Raw genomic sequence first — 21,974 nt, forward strand, 5'->3', positions numbered from 1 at the left:
AAATGATTTTCTCCTTAGTTTTCAGACGGTGGAACTTGAGGTCCAAGGCTGCGTTCCTCCTGGACTAGCACCGAGCATGCCAGCTGGATATGCCCACAGAGAAAAAAGATTATGTTCACTCTCCTGCTGTCCAAGTGGGCCGGTGCAGCGCTCCCTGCCCTGCTCTCCCTCGCGTTCTTCCCACACTCGCCGGAACCCAAGGCCCAAGGCGGGGGAGGACACGCCGCTGCCACCCGCCCTGGCCCGGGGCTCCCGCGCATCCGAGCGGCGGAGGAGGAGCCGGGTCGGAGAGGAAGCGGGCGCGGCGAGAAGGGGCGGGGCGCAGCCCAGGTGGGCGGGGCCCCGAGGGGGCGGGGCCACGGGCCAACCCCGCCACCACTCTAGGAAAGGAAGTGGGCGTGGGCGGGAGAGGCGGAGCCAGATGAGGGGGCGGGGCCACGGGCCAATCCCGCCACCGCACTGGGAAAGGAAGTGGGCGTGGGCGGGAGAGGCGGAGCCAGATGAGGGGGCGGGGCCACGGGCCAATCCCGCCACCGCACTGGGAAAGGAAGTGGGCGTGGGCGGGAGAGGCGGAGCCAGATGAGGGGGCGGGGCCACGGGCCCACGCCGCCAGCGGATTAGGAAGGAAGTGGGCGTGGCCGTGGCGGCGGGGCGTGGCCAGGGCGTGGCCAGGGCGGGGCGCGCGCCTGTGCGGGCTGAGCCCGGGGCTCCGCGGGGAGCAGCCCGGCCGAGCCCGGGTGGGTGGGGCCAGCGGGTCGGGTCCGTGGCGGGGCGGGACTCGCGGCGCGCGGAGGCCAAACCCGGCCACTGGGTCTGCCCGCCAGATCGAGCTGCACCGCCTGTCGGAGCCCGGGACGCCGCGCCACGGGGGAGGAGGCGCAGGGTCGCGGCGATGGCTCCGCGGGGACTCCCGGGGTCCGCCGCGCTCGCCGCTGCTGTCTTCGTGGGAGGCGCCGCGAGCTCGCCGCTGGTGGCCCCGGGTGAGTGGCCCCGCGGGCTGGGGCGCGCGGGAGGAGGCGCGGAGCCGGGCGGCCGTCCCGCTGCACACCGGGGGGCCCTCGTCCTGGCGCGGCCGCGGGGTCCCCGCGCGCACCTCGGGCCGTCCGGGGGCGGCGGGGCGCGGCGCGGGGCTCCCCCCCTCCGCCTCTCGCCGATTCCTCCGAGGACCGGTTCCCCTCCTCCCGCACCCCTGAGCTGTCAGGGGTGTAGGGATCCGGCCTGGTCTTGTCTTCGTGGGGTGCGCTTCCGCCCGGGGGGTGGGGGAGCCCCTGGGACCCCCGGGGAGCCCCGCAGACCCCTTTCCAGTCCTCAAAGGCCCCGCGAGCGGAAGACCGTGTGTGGCACCGGGGACCGGGTGCGCTGTCACCGCCGCCCGCCCTTTTAAAAATACGTATCTTAAAACCTTGGGGAGTTTCAATTTCTTTCCTTTCCAAGTTTCCATTTATTTTAATGGTTGATGGAGCCTTGGAACAGGTTGGGGACTTCAGATTTCTTCCCGCGTATTGTGGATCAGTCAGGCTAGGAAGAAGGGGAGACGTGTTTGTAAACTTAGGTGTTTTTTTTTTTTCCTTCTTTGAGTCACCACAAAAGGAACTCTTTGGCCACTTTTTGTGGTCGACGCAGGAAGCCACCCTAGAGATGATGTTGGAGCAGGAGTTTGCAGTGAAATCTAAGAGGAGGTGTAACTTTCAAAGTTCCTATCTCACGCTTGTTTTTATAACAATAGACACCAGGGATTCTTACCACTGTTCCCCCTTTTAATTGCCATCTTACTGTAGCAGTTTAAAAAAATAATAAACGTATACCCTCTTGGCCAATTGGGGTTACCACAGCCCGGAGTCTTACGTCAGCAAGAGCTTCTTGAGCAGCTCTGCTTTAGGTTCAAATAATAAGCTACTGGAAGCCTTCCAAGGGGACTGTCTCCTCCATAAAAGCCCACGCTGCTCTTCACTTGCAAGAAGGTTCCAGTAGTTTGCAGCTTTTAAATGGGCTTTTCACGTTGGCCCTCACTTTTTCATAGAAACCCGAACGTGTTAGGAAGGGATGGAATGGGGTGGATAATGTCTCCTGAGTCGTTATTAAACAGAACGGTATTTCCTTCAGCTGCCTGGGGAAATAGCAACTGGTGACATGTTTTATGGAAGGGAGATTTTGGTTTTCATCCTGTTTCACAACTGAGACAGGTAGGCGCATCATCAGTTTCAAATTGGACCTGAGGTTTAGGCAGTACTTATAAGGCTAGAGTCAGTTGAAGATTTTGAAGAGCTTAACCTGGGAATAAAATAGTTAAAACATTCAGCATATAATATATGTCATTTGTGGGAGAAATCCATCCCTCCAGCAAGTTTGTGTTCCAGTGGATCTCTGAGCCACTCATAGCTCTCAGGACTGGAATGCAGTGAGGAAAGCGCTCATCTTATACACAGTAACCTTTTTGATGAAAGGTAACAGGTTAGAGGGAACTATCTAAAAAGCAAAGGTTACAGAGTACACATGTGCCAGTGTGACTTGGGGCCTGTATGGAGAAAGGTACCTTGATCAGCCAACATTTGATCCCCTTAGACCTTAAATAAGAGGGTGTTAATGTTTGCAAGGAGTCTTTTAGGGAATTGGAGAGAAAGATGGGATGTAATGTTGAATGCCTACTATGTGCCAAGCTTTGAGCTGAGCATGTCACATGCATTTTTACACTTACTTGTCATAATCTTAAGAAATTCTTCCCAGAGGCAGATGAGGCGCAGAGAGGTTAACGACCTATTCAACCTCATATAGTGTGAGAGTCAGCATTCAGTCTAAGAAGCAGAACCTTTAAGAGGTATGTGTATCTTTATCTTTGATAACCAGTCTGCTTGATTCCAAAGTTCACCTTCTTCCCGCTGTACCCCACTGCTTTCCAGAGAGAAGACAGAATAGAAATCCGGCTCAGCATTCTTGATGAGATTCTTAGATAGGGAGTGGGTTGGGACATCATAAAATAGCATGTGGTTATCAAAAGTTGGGAAGACAGAGGAAAGCACAGATGACTTCACAGTGGGTAGTGGTGATGTCTCTTTACTTCCTGCTCAGTAGAAGAATCTCATTAAGCTTATCTTTTTGCAGTGGCATTTGAAACTGGATTCCACAAGTACCAGAAAGGATGATTTTCCACGTCTTGGTTTACTGATGTCCTCAAGTTCTCTGGTTATTCAACCCTTAGGCTTATTAGTTTTATTTATTTTCTAGACAGTGGGTGTGGCCCTTTTAGTAAGGAGTGGGAGGGAAAGTATAAGAAGTGCACTTACTCTTCTTGGGCTCTGTGGGCTTCCAGCCAGGCTTCTGACTCCTCATTTCCACGTTAAAGATAGACTTCATTAAATCCTGTGTCCTCCTGTTGGCCAGGTGGCTGCCTAGGTGAGCATTCACAGAATGCAGGGTGGAGAGGATGTTTCGCGAGAGCATCGCAGGGGCTTGGGTTTCTATGCCTACATTAAATTTAAAGAGGAAATGAAAAATTTGAAAAGTGCCCTGTTTCCCTCCCTCCTTCCACCCAAAAGAAAGGAATCAAATAAACTATTTTAGTTTCAGCTGTTGGATTTTTTTTTAAAGATTTATTTATTTATACAAGCACTGGGTACAGTCAGAAGCGTGGGAGGGTGAGAGGATTCACCAGAGCCAGAGCGGGGAACAGAACAGGCAGACTTGATGAAGTGCACTGCGGAGGGAGCAGCGGGCAGCAGGAGAGGTCTGTGCACCATGTGGGACCCTTGCCAGGCGGCCGGGGATGGAACTGGCATTGCAGAGGCTGTGGGCACCTTTGCAACCCAGTGCTCAACCGATGCGCCACAGGGGAGGCCCTCAGCTGTTGGATTTGAAGGAGGCCCAAGTCCCAGGTGCAGAAACAAAAAATTTCATTGTCTGTTTTTATAGACTTGTTTGGCTCTGATACTGGTTTTGTTACATCTTGGGGCAAAAGAGAAAATATTTAAATGACTCAAAATGATTTAAATTGTAAATGGTTACAAAACTATTATTTTGAGTGGTTTCTAATAATTTTAGGAGAGTTACTTGAGGAGTTGCTAAAGATTTGGTGGGCTGCTGAAAGCAGGTAGGATATAGTAAGTCTTGTGTGGCTACCAAGGACTTGAATCAAAATTTGGAATTAGTACATTGTCAGCATCTTAGTCTTTTTTTGGAGGAATGAATGTTCATTAGACCTGTTTTGGGGGCAGGTTCTACCTTATGTTCTCAGATCATTTCACTCTTATAATACTTGGTCAGTTATATAATTTTATTCCTGTATTTATAGATGGGAAAACTGTCTGTGAGAAGTTAACTTGAAAAAGTCTCTCAAATATGTAAGTTGGATTTTGACTTTGTGTTCAATCTGTTCATTTCTCAAGCCTATCATTATTATAAAATCATTTTGTTTTTCTTTCAAGTGAAAATTTTCTTTTTATTCTATGGCATTATAAAGAATCATTAAAGTAATGGCACTTAGTAATCACTAAGGAAAGGGCACCAAGCTTTATGTAAGAGCTCTGGACTTAACCTCAAAAGTCACCAGCAGCCCCCACCATTTCTGGAGGGTGCGCTCTCTGATCCCCTACCCTCACCTGTAAAATGGGCCTGTGCCATCTCCTGTCCTTATCTGCCTGGCTGGCTGCTAGTGATCAAATAAACTCTGAAAAGTCTTGGCAAATGGCAAAGTGGTATATATCCTTTGTCCTGTATATCTTTTTTCTGTAGTTCCTCTCCAACGTGTCCATTAGACTTGACTTATAGTGTCAACCAAACTACCTAGTACCTGTAGACCACATGTACTATAAGGTTTTCATTCTGAAGATGGTGCTGCTTTTGTAACGAGGGCTGCCTGGTGGCCTAGGGGATTAAGTCCAGCCCTGTCAACACTGTGACCTAAGTTCGATCCCCAGCCAGGGAGCTGACCCACATATGGTGCAGCAGAGCTCTCCTGTCTCGCCCACTGCTCCCCTCAGCAGTGTATTTCAGTACATCTGCCTGTTCGGCTCCCCACTCTGGTGTCTGATGAATCTTCTCACCCCTGTACCTCTGCCTACACCCAAGTTCTATGTAAAAATAAAATTTAAAAAATAAAAAAAAGAAAGGGTCATTGTGAATTTATACATGAAAGCCCTGAGTGACAGCTCAGATACACGAGTTTCTTGCTGCTGTTGGGAATTCAGGAGGCAAGCCTTCTCTTCCTATGTTCCCTCAGTTAAAAGACAGTGCACTTGATATTTATAGACAATTCCCTCCAAATTTAAAGTTTGAAGGAATGAGAATTACCGTTGATCTCATTGTTCCAAATCACTTGCCCCTATTAGCATATTTCATTCTGGTTTTCTCTATATGCATTTTTTTTTTAACTTGGATAGGCTCATAATACAAATATAACGTTGAATCCTGCCTTTTCACCTAGTGTTAAACATAAAGCTTTCTCCAGGGCCTCCCCTGTGGCGCAGCGGTTGAGCGCTGGGTTGCGAGGCTGCCTGCAGCCTCTGCGGCGCCGGTTCGATCCCCGGCTGCTCCCCGGCCACCGGAGGAGGGTCCCACATGGCACGCAGACCTCTCCTGCCGCCCGCTGCTCCCCTCAGCAGTGTATTTCTACGTCAGTCTGCCTGTTCTGTTCCCTGCTCTGGCTCTGGTGAATTCTCTCACCCTCCCACGCTTCTGACTTACCCAGTGCATGTATAAATAAATGAAAAATAATAAAAAAATAAATCTTTAAAAAAAAAAAAGCTTTCTCCATTTCCCTACACACTCAAAAAATATGGCTGCATAATAACACCCCATGATATGGATTGAATGTACTACCTCACTGTGTCTCCAATCTAAGTGATTTCGGTTGTTGCTAATTATGTTTAAATGGTTTTAAAACTGCTTCAGTACTTAGCTTGGTTTTCTGTTCTGTCTGGATATTCATGACTTCCACAGAAAATGGATTCTTGAAAAGGCAATTTTGGGATCAAAAACAATTTTTTTTTTGAGGCCAGTGGTGACACCAGTGTTGATAATCTTCTTGTTCAACAGTCACAGCAATGATCGAAACAATGTTTTCTCTGGAAAACATTTTTGTTAATTTGTAAGGCAAAACTTGGTTTTTTGACTTTGTATGTCTTTCATTACTACTAGGTTAATTATTACTAGGTTTCTATTGTTTCTAGTATTTGTCTCTAATTCTTTATGGTCAATTCTGAAATTCTCAAAACTCTAAATACCAATTTTTTTTTTCCCTCAGCCTTTGGACATACTCCGGTGATGGTAAAACCTAACCTGAACCAATCCGAGAATCTGTAGTATATATTTATTTCACTTGGTTGGAATAATGCTAAGTTTTGCTGCTGTAATGTTAATGAGCTTGATTTCTCAGTGTTATATGATGTGTACTAAATGCATTGAATGACCTTCTAGAATCCAAAGTCTGACCTCCAAAGCACATTTGACCTCCAGGTTTTCAGATGAGGGATTATGGTCTTACACTTGTTTTTCTGTGACTCATGTGTTGGAAGCCAAATGTAAAACTGTTGACATATTAAAATATCCTATGGAGGAAATGACTTCTCAGTGAGTGGCACTTTATGAAAGGAAGTACTACATCGGCATTGTTGTGTGGAATCTAATAAAATACAGCTACCTGGGAAAAGCTGGGATTTTGTTTCTCCTCAGTGGCTTTGGGGATTGGTGCCTGTAATAATGGAGACCTAATGAAGGAGTTGGGTGGAATTTCTCCTCAGCTCTCCTCTGCCAGTTATTGACACAGCTCTCTTTGTGAGGGAGAAAAGAAATGGAATCCACCCAGGGGACTTTTTGGGGGGAGCGGGTAGAGGGAAAACTGAGTTCCTGTGTCCCGTCACCTCACCTTGAGGATCCTTTTGCCAAATTAGTGGAACTCAGGAGAACTGGTTTTCTGTTTTCCTTTGCAATCCTCCAAGGTCCCCACCTTATCTTTGCTCATCCCAGGATCCCAAATAGCTTCCAGCCCTACCCCATTCCTTCTCCCACCCTCGTTTTGTTTGCATACCCCTGTTTATAGCTCCATTCCAGCCACTAATAAAGTGCCTATTGTTTAGAGGGGGAAAAAAGTCTTTAAACAATTTTCCTCATCTGTTTTATGGAAAAGATATGAGAGTTGCCTCATGGGCTAGTTGTGACAATTACATGAGATAAACTGTGGGAGTGCCTGGCACATAGTAAGTGCTAAAAAAAGTATATTATTATTATTCTTTGTCCTTAACCAAATATAACTCATCTCTGTCATCAGATGGGACAAAGCTCCCAGCTGTGTCAAAATTTTCCTTTCAGCTTCTCTGCCATTTGCCAGGGGTGATCCTAGTATGTTTTGCTTCTGAGCCCTGGATGCTGAAGCTGGTTGTGTAATGGGCAGGGGACAATGAGGAAGCCATGCTGGGCAGTACCCGAGGTCCCCAGGAAGGACGAATAGGGATCATAGAGTTGGCAGGGCATTCAGGTGATAGATGTTGCTGATCCATTAACTACCAAATGAGCAAGGAAAGAGAGGAAGAAAATGAAAGAAACTATCACCTTTACAAGAAAATTAAAAGAAAGCAACCTCCAGTTTCTGTTGCTAGGGTAGAGTGACACATTTACTTCTGGACAAATTTTGCAAGATTTGCCTGTTGGCTTCCCTCCAGCTATCTGTCTACAGGTACAGTCTGATAGTTTCCTCCCAAGATTTGATATAATTACCACATTGACAAGCTTTTTGATTATCCACAGTTGGGCTGGTCATTGTTCCTCTGCTCATTGGTGAACGGTGAAGGTTTTGTTGAACATTGTGATGAGTGTGGTACAGTGAGAAATCTATTTAGTCTTTGTCCTTGGTTCCTAGCAAAAAGTTCCTCAAACCCTTGGAATTTCCTAAAGAATAGGAAATTCCCAAAGAATAGGGGGAGTTTTGTCATTCTTAGGCAGCCCCTTTTGAGCCTATGCTCTTCGGGTGACTTAGGGTGGTGTGTTTAGAGAGTCTCTGGCTTGGGCTGATCCCCGGAAAGGCCCTTTCCGGGGATCAGCCCAGTGATTAGAGTGTTGAGACCTTTAGCTCTGCCCACCAGCCATCTGGGGTGGGGAGGAGGTACGGGGAGAGCTGCATGTGAACTAGAAGTTTTTTGGAACAAGACTCAATGGGCATCCGTTTGTGAGCCTGTGGGGATGCACAGAGCACCCCCTGAGAGCTCGGAGCTCTGTGCCCTTTATCACATGTCTCCTCTCTGAAACCTCTGTCATGTGGCTATACCATTGTTTCATGGGTTAATTCTTTGAATTATTTATTCATTCAGCAACTACTAGCAAAGTGCCTTATTGTGTGCAAGGCACTGGGGATAAAGTGACGTAACATGGGTGTCTTCCTGGAGCTAGAAGATTATCAGGGGATACCACTAAACAGCAATAATGATATGCTAGCCTCAGGAATGTTAAAAAAGAAAATGATAGGCCTAATATGGAGGTGCTTATGCTAAGCCCACACAGACTTAATATCAAACCTAACTAGGGCCTCCCTAGTGGCGCAGCAGTTGAGCGCTGCGTTGCGAAGCTGCCCACAGCCTCTGCAGCGCCGGTTTGATCCCCGGCTGCTCCCCGGCCACCCAGCGAGGGTCCCACATGGCGCACCGACCTCTCCTGCCGCCCGCTGCTCCCCTCAGCAGTGTGCTTCGTCAGTCTGCCTGTTCTGCTCTCCCCTCTGGCTCTGGTGAATTCTCTCACCCTCCCGCGCTTCTGACTGTACCCAGTGCTTGGATAAATAAATAAATCTTCTTTTTTTTAAAAAATTATCAAACCTAACTACCACATCACCTGGCCCCCCTGCAGTTCAACTTTCCCCAGCCCTAACTGGTCAGTAGGGAATTTTCTACCTCAGTAAAGAAAGTATGGCATGGGACCCCAATATGTAATAACCTGGGGCTGAGGGCGGGAACCCCACAAGTACCAGTTGAGTGAGACTTTATGGAGGAAATGAAGTTTCAGCTAACACTTGTAAAAAAGTCTGTGTTAGCCAAGTGAAGAGGAGAGGTCACTCTGCAGCAGCGCTTCCCAGGCGTGAGGGGCATCAGCATTTATGAGAGGGCTCGTCCAAACACGGATCCCTGGGCCGCACTCCAGAGAGTCTGAGTCAGTAATTCTGGGAAGGGGCCGGAGGAATTGCTTCCCAGACACATTCCCAGGTGATGCTACCTAAGTAGGAGTGTGAGGGGGGGAGAGAAGAGGTGGAAGGCGCGGTGGGTTGTGTTTCTTTTACCCTGGAAAGCCGTCCCCGCATCTTGCCCCATGCATATCCCGTGCTCCACTCATCCTGCAAGTTGAGATCAAGGATGACACTTGCAGGAAACCTTTTCTCAGTGTTTTCACTGATTTTTATCTCCTCCTGGGAATATACTTGTCCACGCCATCTTCTTGAACATGCCATATATGCGGTTGCTTCCCCTGTGTTTATTTTCTCAAACTCGTGCTCCTTTGAGGCAGCGGAGCATGTCAGCCGCTCGGAAATATTTGATTGCTTGATCAGATTTATTCTTGCAATCACTTTGAGAAACTGAGACAGGAATAACCAAGATGAAGTGAAATGTTTTGCTCAAGCCAAGGGAAATCCAAAGCTGAATGAACTTCGTTGTTCTCATATGTCTTTTACATTAGTCCATGCTTAGCACCACTGGGAAAGAAAGGGTTTACACACACACACACACACACACACATATCTTAAAATTTTTACATTTTCATTATAGGTCTGTCTACTGCAAAAGAATGAATACCAGGACATAAATTTTTGTTTCTAATGTAAAATGGGTAATGAAGGAATTCTTCAGCAATTGTCCATTTGCTTTTAGGGTAAATATTTGAAAGGGGTAATTGGATTGATATGTCTTTAGGTTTATAAATAATTTTTATTAAATTTTGACATAAGGGAAATATTAAGGAAAAATTTCAGTTTTCTGAAAAGGCATAAATTAGACAGTTATACCATTACCTTCTTAATTGGCCAGGCAAGTCTAGCTGGATGGTTGGAACCTATATGTAAAATGTCACATCACAGGTAGGGTTAAAAACAAACGAAAACTTCCTTTCAATATCAGCCACATGCCAAGTCTTCCTCCCCCATACATAGAAAGAAGCATAATGTGGTTTTCAGAGATTCCTGTAAGAAGCAGAAGTTTTGAGACTCCACTGGGGTTTCTGTCCCACAATAGAACACAGGAACACTAATTTCCAAATGTTCTAGCAGCTCTACATAGCTGAAAATCTCCAACACAATCATGTGAATTATCCACATTATAAAAAACAGCAGCCCGGAATTTCCTGGCATTGGTGAGGTGACAGATGTCTTGTGAACAGGATTTCTTCATTTTTCTTTGCGTGTTTGTGTTATATATATATTTGTATGGCCTCAATGCTTTTGCCGCTTCCTCAATTCTTTCCAACCTCCTCCTCTACTAAGGACATAACACGAAACAACCACCACAATTAAAAAAAAAAAAAAAAGAGGAGTGGACTTTGCTTAAAGTTAGGTGAGAGAGCCCAGAAACTGAGTTTTGCAGGTAAAACTCTCTTCACAGCCATGATTGCCAAGTAACACTTAGAGAGATTCTTTACACATTGTGCAATCCATTAAAAAATGAGAACTTTCCTTATCTCAGACACTGTTGGTGTCATATAGGTGTGTAAAATGAACCGGACAAACCTGGTTCCTGTTGTCCACTAGGTTGTGTATGAGAAGAGGGGAATAAGCTGTGAATACAAATCATTACAGAATAATGGAGAACGCGTTTGGCATCATCAGAGAACAGTAGATAAAGTGCTGTGTGGGACCCCAAAGAGAGCCTTCCCTCTGGTAAGGGGATGAAAGATATGATGGTCTGAAACTTGGCATTTTTAAGTGGACCTTGTGTGGGGACGGCATGCTGAGTGGAAGATGCGGTATGGCAGAGAAAGTCCCTGCAGAGCTGGGGTGGACACAGGCTTCCTCAGTGAATATTTCATGAGATGAGACTGCAGAGAGGAGGCTGAGGCTGAGGCTGGGAGCTCCTGAAATTGTACTTGATTGTGTTGGCATGGCAGGCTGAGGATGGGGTGGGATAGAGCTTGGGGGACCAGAAAGGGCCCTGGGGCATTATGAATTAGAACCCTAGCTGCTGAACTAAAGAAGATAAAGAATGCATGGCCCCAATATTTTCAGCAAAGCAGTTGAGATTCCTGTTTTGTTTCCTCACAGTGGGGTGGGAGGGTGGAGAGAGAACCTATTTTTACATATTTCTCTTGAGTTAGAGGAAATCTTCTGAAATCGTACGAATCAGCTTGGCTCATGAATTCATAGTTGTTAAACATTTATTTTCAGAAGACTTCTATAGTTCCACTTTTTTGCACTATTGTTGGTCAAGTTCTTGTTTTCCTCTCTCCGGGTCAGGCAGGCAGTGCTGGCCATCAATGTTTAGGACAGTGTCTTTAAATAAAACATGCAGTTCAGCTCCGGGGTGATTTATAAAGCCTTATGTGGTGTTGGTCATCATCTCTTTGCCATTTAAGGCAAGCCCATTTTCTTAGTCCCTTGATTTCTTGTAATGTGAACAGATAGATTTTGGGGAGAGAAAATAACCCACCTGAAGGTAATTTACTACTCACTGGTAGTACCGAAATAGTTATATGGACAGAAGGCTGGGTGTGCCTTAGGAAAGGGGAACCATTAAAGAAGGGAAGGAGAATTCGTCTGCCTGAATCATAGGCTATAATAGTTGAAACTTTTCCATGCTATTCAGTGCTGCATCTTGATAAATGAGTAAGGACTCTTGACTTTGAGTCTATGTGTTATAATATATATATATATATATATATATATATATATATATACACACACATATATGTCTATAACATATATCTATAAAATACAGATATTAGATGTAATATCTATATTTGGTTTTGTCCTAAAACACTTGGGATCTCCTAAGTGATAGGGGGATTTCTAGTTATTTGTACTGACCCTTTAGACCATATCTGCATTCATGCTAAGGAGATGACTTTTGGTTGGTGCTTAGACACCTTCAGGATGGGGCTGGTTGCCAGAGGAACCAACTACAAGATCAGAGTCTACAACTCTCAGTCCTACCCCCTTGAGCCCAGGGGAGGAAGAAGAGCTAGAGATTGAATGACTCACTGATGGCCAATGACATCATCAATCTTGCCTACGTAATAAAAGTGGATTAAAAACCGAAACAAGGAGGCCAAGGCAGCTTCTGGATTATTGAATCCATGGAACTGTTGGGAGGCTGGCTTGCCTGGAGAGAGCACAGAAGCTCTGCAGTCTCTCCTCTATCCATACTTTGCTCTGTGTATCTCTTCTCTGGACGCTGAGTGGTTTCCTTCAGAATAAAACTGTGATAGTAAGTATGGCACTGCCCTGAGTTTTGTGAGTCATTCTAGGAAACTGTCAAAGCTGAGGGGGATGGTGGGCAAGCCCTGAGTTTGTAGTAGGTTTGCCTGAACCATTTGCAGCTGGCATCTGCAGTTGGGGTGGTGGTGTGGCATTGAACCCTGAAACCTGGGCTTTTGCACTGACTCCAGATAGTGTCAGAACTGAATTAAATTGCAGAACATCCAGATGGTGATAGAGAATTGTTTATTGGTATAAACCAGCTCATAATATTAAGACATTGCACCTGGCACAGTCTCTTTGACATTATGGTGGTTTACACTCAGATAAAGACTCATAAGTCGCTTTAAAAAGTATAGTGGGAAAGAAAAGAAGTGATCGGGCTGGTGTCTTATTGTTTATGTGTTTACGTTGTGTTTTATAGTGCAATAAAGTAGAAGTTACAGCTCTACATGATGATGTTTTCCTGTGGTGTAGACCAAAGATTTCATAGCACCATCTCTGCCTCTACTCAGTGGAAACATCTAGTGTGTAAAGAGTATGGATTGTAGGTATAAGTGGTTTCCTTACTCAGGAATATCCAGTATTCTAGTTTACCTCTATTAGATTGAGCCATATAAAATTACCAATACTCGACTATTTTTGACCTATCATGATAGTAAAAACAGTTTTATATGGTTCCACATAATACTGATGAAGTTTATTGACAGTTTATCTGTATTTAAAAAAAATGGTAGTGGTTACCATCAAGAAATTTTGGAAAATGCAAAAAGTAGAAAAAGAATACCCCCAGATATCACCATCATAAGATGCAAAATATTAAAGTGAAAATAAAAAATTATAAACTTACCACTCAGAGATAACTGTTGTAAACATTTTGGTATCTTATTTTATTTTTTTAAAATAAAACTGAGATCATGTTAGCTCAGAATACTGCTTTGTGTTTGTTTCTTCCCTAAACATTTTTCAATAACAGTTGAGATCATTGGACAAAGGGATATGGCAAATCTCATCCCTTTCTACAAATTGTTTCTATTGTTTTAAAAGTCAAGGGGAAGTTTAGGACTTCTGAGAAGGAATCAACAATTTCAAGAGTGCTACTGTGTATCAGGATGGCTTTTTTATTTTGCTACTTATAAATGGTTACAGGATTTAAAAAAAATTACCACTTAAAGCTAGAAATAGATATAATGACTTAGAATAAAATTTAAATGTTCCTTCCTTTCCCAGTAATTGAAAAAAGTTCTGTCATTTTGGATTTACTATTATATTAGATGAATAATGATTACCCATAGATTTTCTGCTTGAGAATCTAGCTCCGATAGAGATGAACTAGGGATAATCCCATTTGGTGAAACTTTATTATATGTCAAAACTGTTAAGTCAAATTTCAGAGGCAATGGAGCACAGAGGAGCATGGGGTTCTGGAGTTAGGCTGCCTGGATTAAAATCGCACTTCTGCTAAATGTGGTCTGATGTAAGTTACTTGGCCTCTCTGTGCTCTAGTTTTCATATCTGTAAAATGGAATTGGAAGCACTAGTACCTACCTCAGTGTTAATACAAGTTTTACATGAGTAAATTGCTGTCAAGTGTTAGCATTATAACTATCAAAGTACGCATCAATACGTGGTTATCTGAGTTTCATGCTCCTGACTTTGACCCTTACTTCTTCCTCTTAAAATCAGCTCATTGATCTCTAGAGCTTCCTAATTACTTCTGTTTATCTTCCCTTTGTTTGTTTTTTTCTGAACTGATCTTCATTTTCTTTCCCAAACCCTCTTTCTCTGACAACACTAATGGAGACTTCAGCTGTGAGGGCTTCGACCTAGGACACTGGGCGCGCCACATTTATTCATCTTCGCAGTAGTTCCCGTATTCCCAGAAGGCAGGCCACGTGCCTGCCTTGCAGGAACACTGGACTTAACCTGTGACTAATGAGGAAACCCTGCATTTTGGACATTTGTCATTTTCTGTTTAATCATTATCTGCTTCCTGTTCCTGGAAGGAAGAGACTTGCTGGGGTGATGTCAGTGCTGCAGGAGCCCCTGAGGGCCTGGTGCCGGCTATGGTGGCGACTCCCTCACCTCAGGCTTATGTGGTTATTCTGTCTCACCCAGTGGCTCACATCTTTTGTCCTTCTTTCCTGCATGTCAGTTTTGTGTCCCCAATTGAGCTGTAAGCTTTGTGAGGCTAGTGGTGTTTACACTTATTACCATAATAATTATCACAGTGATAATGGGCAGCATCTACTGAGTGCTTGTGCTGTGCTAGTGCCCAGGGAGACCCAAGTTCATCTCATTTAATGCTCAGAGACCTGTTATTATCTTCACTTTATAGTGGAGGAAACTGAGGCTCCGGGAAATTCATTGTTTGGCCTGCAGTCTCACAGCTGAGAAACCAGTAGGATGGAGTCAGTACAGCCGAGAAAAAGCTGGCTTCTTGCCTATCAGGGTGCAGCTTTGCTTCAGAGCTTGGGCCCTGCTTGCTCAGGCCTCGGTTCACATATTGGCCCTTCCAGAGCTGAGTGATGCTGACTTCAGTGCTTTGCTCTCTACTGTCTCCATGGCTCAGCTGGCTTTAATACTAAAAAAACTTTATACCTTAATACTTTATCCATTAATACCTTTCTAAAACTTGTGAACATTGGAAAAATAATGTGAGTAAAAGAGCCAGGCCCATAAACACTCAGAGTTTCAGTGTTATCAGTAGGGAAACTCCCGGTGACCTTGGCTATGGGTGGGTTGTAATCAGAATGAGGGACCTAGCGTCCCAAGGCCTGGCCCTCTGACCAGCTCCCTTTCTGTGAAGATCCAGGACAGTCACTGGTTCCTACAGGAAGCCCCTTCACCCAGCGCTTGCTCTTTCTGCCCAGATCAGGTCATCTGGACATGTCCTCTGCTTCCCCCTTGGTTCTGTTCTGGCAGTTTTCCATTTAGTTTCCTCCCATGGTTTAAGTAATTTCTAACCTAGTACTTGCTTGGCCTCTTATGAGGAATGTGCACGAATGGATCTGTGAGGAATCACAGTCCTGTGGCTTCTGGGCAGTGGTTTTCGTGAGTACGCGTCAGCTCCGTGCCCAGTTAGCAACCCCTTCTGGGTCGGGCAGTGTGGAATGTGATGGAGCTCCGTGAAGTCTAGTGCGGGGCCAGTTCCCAGAGTGGGTTTAGGAACGTGCTGCTGCTGTGTGGCCTTCTTTGAGTCTTTGTTAACCAGAAACTTGTGTTGATTATGAAGAACAGAGGGGCGTGCTGGTATACAGCAGGCCCCCGTTATCTGTGGTTTGGCTTTTAGTGGTTTCAATTTAACTGCGATTAACCACAGTCTGAAAATATTATGCATAATAAGATATTTTCAGAGACCACATGCACATAACTTGTATTATAGCATAATTTTATGCTTGTTCCAATATTTATTATTGTTAATCTCTTACTATCCCTAATTTACAGATTAAACTTTATCATATATGTATATGCATGTATATGCATGTCTGAAGATACATTGTAAATAGTTGGGTCTATCCATGGTCTAGGAATCCACTGGGTGACATGGAACATACCCTCGGTGGATACCCAGCAAGTGTGTATCAGTTGTTGAACCCTAAAAAAAAATCTCTGTTTTTAAAAACTTGGTATTTGGCAAAGGAGCATAAGTTCACTGGACATTCTATCCTACCAAATAGTAACACAACTGCGTATAATGTTATGGTGAACACAGGCATTGGATCGATGACCTGGTGCTCTGGAACCTTCCAGGAAGATGGGATCTGCTTTCACGAGTCCCAGGTAGCAAGTGTTTTAGATACTTCCACCAGGTTCCAGAAACTGTGATGGGCTTATAAATACAGAGACGAGGTGGCCTCCCCTCCACTTGGGCAAATAGATCAGTTGGGCTTAAATCAGGTTGTTCCTAAGAGTTCTGTGTTGAATTTGGGTTTCCTAACCGGGGCCAACCCCAGCACACCGCAAGTGATATGTGTTTTGCTGAGGTGGGTGGGAAGACGTGAGCAGCTTTGAGTTTTGGTTCTTTGTGGCGCGTTACCCAGTGATGTCATGGTAGGTCACTGATTTATTTGTAAAATGAGGATCTCACCCACCATCTTCACTACCTTCCTGTGACTAGAGGTTTCAGAAAAAACAATACATGCAAAAGCTTCAAGTGTCATTTGGGCGGGAACGTTCTATCTTGTATCATGTCTCCAACTAACATGTATGAGTGAAGAATTTCTTCTTTATTTTAATCTAATAGCCATTTTATTATCCTGTGAAGTCTAGAGTATAAACATTTGAAATTCCTCTAAGTGTTTACTCACTTCACAATAAATCTTTTTAAATGAATATAAGTTCCCCAGACATTTAAACGTTGATTGCAATTTTAGTTGTTCACAAGTCTTACATATCAGATTCCTTAAATATCTTAGAGCCTTTTAAGGTCAGGTACAGATAGCATCATGATTACAGAACAGACATACATGCACACTCTCACAGCTTACAGAAGTGTTAACACCATGATTTAGAATTTTTTTTAATCTTTTTTTTTTTTTTTTTACTACAATGGGGAGCCTTGTATCATAAAAGCCTGGAGTGTTTCTCACCTTAAATCTCCTTTGAGTGAAGAATTTCTTCCTTCTCTTCCCTCCTTTTTTTCCCTTCTCTCCCACTCTCCCTCCGTCCCTTCTTTCTTTGTACAAGATTTTTAGAGGCCATGAAACCGACATTGTTAATACAAATTATGTTCATGGCTACTATTGAATTGCTTTGAAGTACAGTAGCTTGCGGGCAATAATGTGAAAACTTATGTGAATTAAGGTGCTTTTCAATGATAGGAAAAGTCTTATTTTCATAACAGTTATGGAGGTTGGTAAAATAGAATTACACTTTAGAGTGACCTTTGGTTTTTTGCAATTAAAATTAATTCTGGGATATTTTATGCTACTACGAGTTAAATTTTTCCTTTAAATTTTGCTTGGATTATTTTTTATTGAGATAACGGTGTACAACACTGTATAGGATGTAGGAATGCAGGTTCACACCTCCTCATCTGTTACTCCCACATCCACCAGCAGAGCACTCTACTGGTTTTTTTTTGTTTTTTTTTTTAATGAAGTCAGTAGGAATTTCATCCTCCTGTAGCTGATGATTGTAATATATTTTTTTAAAGATTTATTTATTTATACATACAAGAACTGGGGTACAGGCCAGAGTTTTGGGGTGTGGAGGATTCACCAGAGACAGAGTGGGGAACAGAACAGGCAGATAGACTGAAATACACTGTTGATGGGTGCAGCGGGTGAGTCAGGAGAGGTCTGCTGCGCCATGTGGGTTACCTCCCTGGCCGGGGATCGAACTTGTGCTGTAGTGGCTGTGGTGAGCTTCATAGGTTGTGTCTTAACCCCTTGTGCCACCAGGGAGGCCCCCGATTTTAATTATTTTTCATGAAGATGACTTTGATATTTGAATAAGATGCCTGCAGATTCCAGAATTTATCATGCATAATAGAGTCATTTGGAGAGAGGCAGCTTTTTTGCATTTAAGGCCAAGTGGGTGTGGGTGCACCTGGGCTCCAGCCCAGCTCTGTGGTCAGCTGGTGATGGTTTCGTCCTCCTTATTACTGAGAGGTGTGTGTCACAAGACAAAACCCAAGGCCAGTTTCCACTCATAGACACTGTTAAACAGCATGGCTAAGAGTTTGGGTCACGTTGCCAGATATGATCCTATCCCACCACACACTATGGCTTGTTACCAAACCCCCTGTGCTCATTTTCCTCATGTGCAAAAGGGCCTAATGAGAGAAACTATAGTTCTTATGGAAATGCAATAAAATTGTTCAAGAAGCATCTAGAACATTGCCTGCCTCGCTGCAGACACTGGGTAAATGCTTCCATTGCAATGATTTTAATGTAGCAACTCACTCTTCAAAACACACCACCTTTTGAAGAGAATCTGAAGTGAATCTTGAGTCTCTGAAGTTCCTTTGCTTTAAGGTCACTTCAGACAAATGACTTTAAAAATTCTGCTTCTTTCTTGAAAGTTCATAATTTATAAGTTGAAGGTGCTGAAGGGCCCTGAGGGCAGTCTCTCTCAGGTCCTGTCCTTCGGCCACCCAGCCCCTCCGCAGGAGGCAAACATTGCTGTCAGCAACCAAAGACAAAAAAAAAAAAAAAAATCCCCAAGCTGACAACACTGAAAATAAAATCGCCAAGGAAGAAGGAGAAGCTGGAGAATTTGAGGAAAGCAGGAAGACAGGACGGGGGACAGTCAGCTGCGGCAGAACAGCTGAGCTCTTCTTGTCCCTGGGGCTGGCTGACACTAACCTTGCTCACACCCCTTTGTCCCGACCCCACTGTGTGCCCTGCCCCATTTGGGTTCCTTGGGAGTTCTTAGACCTTCTTTGCGTGGTTATTGGCTTCTAGGCCTGTTGCAGTGTAGACACTGGCGAGCTGACCTTGCTTCCTCCTCGGGTGAGGCCAGGTCAGATGAACCTCTGTACTCTTCTGAATGCACACTATTGTTTGGGGGTACTCTGGATGATTCTGGAAGAGTCCAGTTGAGATCCTTGGCTTCTCAAAACACTGGGACCCTAAAGTTAGTCCCTCCCAGAGCAGCTGTGGAGCTGTAGCAGTTCTGTTGCTTGTTAAATCTTTGGGGATCTTTGGGAAATTGTGTTTGGTTGGGGAGTTCCATGGCCTTAAGAAGTAACTTCAAATGGTAAATCCAAAGCAGTTGTGGAGATTGCTGGGGACTTTCTTGGACTTTGCAGTTCACTTCTTCTCCTCCCTCCAGTTTATATTGGAACCAGTGATGGTAAATATTTACAGTTCGTGTCATTATTGTTAAGTTTCTTTAACTGAGGTAACCTTAGGATCATTCCTTAGCTACTTGGGGTTCAGGAATGGTTCAGTTTTTTTCCTCCAACCTGGCCTATCAAGAATGTTTGTACCCTTTTTTCTAGCCAAATTCAGTGGCTCTGTGTGTGAGTGTGTGAGACAGTGTGTGTGTGTTTTCTTGAAACCTAATATAAATTCTGTCTTTCTTCCTGGATCACGTGCTTACTTCCCTTCTCATCTCCTGCTATAGACACACAGGGAAGTGGGGACATAAGGCTGGGTTGTTCCCCAGACATTCCTTTTTGAGAAACTGGTTGGAAATTGAAATGTATTTTCCCATTAAAAATCATTAGAATCCCCAAAAGGGTATTAAACAATGATAAAATGGGACTTCATAAACTTTCATTACAGAAAACTTGAATAGTAGTGAAATGGCCCCATATGCAAACCACTTAGATGCAACATTTTTCCATATTTACCCTTTCTGTGTATTTACCTATTTTTTTTTTTGCTAAGCTATTTGAATTCAAGTTGCAGATGTTGTTACATTTCACCTCCAAATACCTCTGACAGAAATCTCATAGGATTAAGGATTTCCCTCTACATAGCCACAATATCCTTATTATACCTAAAAAAATAAACAATGAATCTCTGATGCTGTCTAACCCATTTCCTCCATTGTCCTCCAAATATCCTTTATAGCTGTTTAAAAATTTTTATTGTTTAAAATTTTGAACTAGGCTCGAAGCGAGGTTTACCTACTGCATTTGGTCATATAAGTTCTAACAAGAGTTAGCTGAACCCACATTTAAATCAAGTTCAGAGGAGGGAAGAAACTTTCTTGGATACAGGCAATGTTTTGAAATCTTTGGCTAGTCAGTTCCCCCCATTTCTTTCTCCTGCACTCAAGTCCTGCCTACAGGGGTGCTCTTGTTACAGTGAGCCCTCGATTTTGGTACCCCTCAAGGTACGGCTGAGTGCATATAGGTATTCATAGAAACTTCAAAGACAGCTGCATTTTTCTAAAGGAACTCTCAGCTAAACGCATCTGTAAATCAGTGTTTGACAGTGGTTTTGGCTGATTTATGCACGCTTTGCTGGGGAGCTGTCTGAGTCTCCATCTGCTTCCAGAGTGGCCTAGCTGCCCAGAATTAGCGTCCCTGCTCCTGTGTCTTGGTAGCATTTCAAGGACATTGACGAGGGAAAGGTTACTGAGTCACTATATGCAGTGGGAGGGCTTTTGTGCCATGGGTGGGTGGACTCCGGGCAGCCTGGTTCTGTCTGGATGTCCACTCCCTGCCCAGTCACAGCTGCGGAGTGGGGGAGGGTGGGGTTTTAGCAGCTGTTTATCTGGGAATTGTTGGGAAGTTGGCAGCTGCCTGAAGTTTCACAACAAAATTTAGTCCTTATTCATATACTGACTTGCATTATTTTCCAATTTCCACATCAGTTCAATTACTCCCTCCTTACATTTTAAGCTTTTTAAATTTGTCTGGACAAAGGCTGTATCTCTATCCTAGCAGTGTGAGGGATGGACTTAAAAATTCTGTAATTTTAGAGTTATTGAGATAGCCAGAAATGGAAATGATTTTGGGGGTGATTGTGTTTGGTGGAATTTGTTTTGCTTTCTCCCCTTTTATTAGCATCGGTAATTGATTTAAACTGTGTTGAAACAATGAATAAAGAAAGTCATTTTGCAGGAGCCAGTAAATCTTAGCTCTACCCAAGCAGGCTTGGGAGGCAGTGTGTAGACTGGCTTTGAGGGCTGCCCTGAAACAGAATCTGCTTGTATTTTCTTCCAGGCTGTTACCAGTTTTTAATCATGTGGTTGTGGGCAAGTGACATACCCTCCCAGGGGCTCTGAACCTCTGCTTCCTGTTCTCTGAAATAATAGCATCATCACATGATCCCATCTCATAGTGCTGTGGTCTCTGAAGCTCTTGGGAGCTGCAGCATAAACCCTGAAGGGTCAAGTCAAACATCTTAATCTATGTGCAATGAACTCAGTGTTGTAAATAAACTCAGATTGGAAATAGCCTCTCATCAGATCAGGACAGGTTTTGCTACCAATGAATTTGTCAGATTTGGTTTTACAATGAAATGAGTTATAAAAATTTTTCATTTTGGAGCATTTTTGGTTTTGTCTTTGTGGATATGGGCAGGCGGGCTTGTGTTTTTTCTTCAGCGGCATCCACCCAGAGTGAATTCTGGATGGTGCTGGAGAAGGTTGGGGAGTTATGGAATTTGGAGGACCACAACTGAGACCCAGAGAAGTGATATGACTTGTTTGGTATCGCAGAGGGACCCAGTAACAAAACTCTGCGGAGAAAAACTGGTTTGAAGAAATTTATGTCTAGTGAACTTAGTATTCTAAACCATAAATAGACTGCTCTTGGCTACAGTGATGTGAATATTTGCAAAATAAAAAATAAAATAGAAAAAGGCCATGTATGTGTGTGTAAAAACCACTTCCCAACCAAGCTTGGTTTGGGTGATCCACTTACCAGCAAGGTCCTTTTTTTCCCATCACAGAGTTGTGGGTATTGCTGAGAAAACGTAGCTTTGAGAATGCACACCATTTCCTGAAAAAGAAGAATAGCCATCAGAACCTTCAAAATGCTCTTGACCTGGGTTGAAACAAAACTGCTTGGGAAAATCACTAGAGCTTCCTTTTCTGGAGTCTCTGGTTATTACCATCATCTTCCCAATTACTTTAACAACGCTCCAGCTATGCCCAATGGGTTTGAGGAATGCCATTTCTGTGCCATCCCATGTCAGCA

At 44.1% G+C, this 21,974-nt stretch overlaps 1 protein-coding gene across 1 annotated transcript in view; it reads left to right on the forward strand.

Annotated features, from left to right (window-relative positions):
* Window positions 1-892: 892 nt before the first annotated feature.
* Window positions 893-21,974, forward strand: part of RELL1 (RELT like 1) — a gene marked incomplete at both ends in the record, with an annotated part of 37,699 nt that continues 16,617 nt past the window's right edge. The window contains one exon of the mRNA XM_084233379.1: window positions 893-980. Within this exon, the coding sequence (XP_084089505.1) occupies window positions 893-980 (88 nt within the window). The remainder of the gene's footprint in view (window positions 981-21,974) is intronic.

This window comes from Talpa europaea, assembly GCF_964194135.1.
Source record: "Talpa europaea genome assembly, chromosome: 5".
NCBI classification, from domain to species: Eukaryota; Metazoa; Chordata; class Mammalia; order Eulipotyphla; family Talpidae; genus Talpa; species Talpa europaea.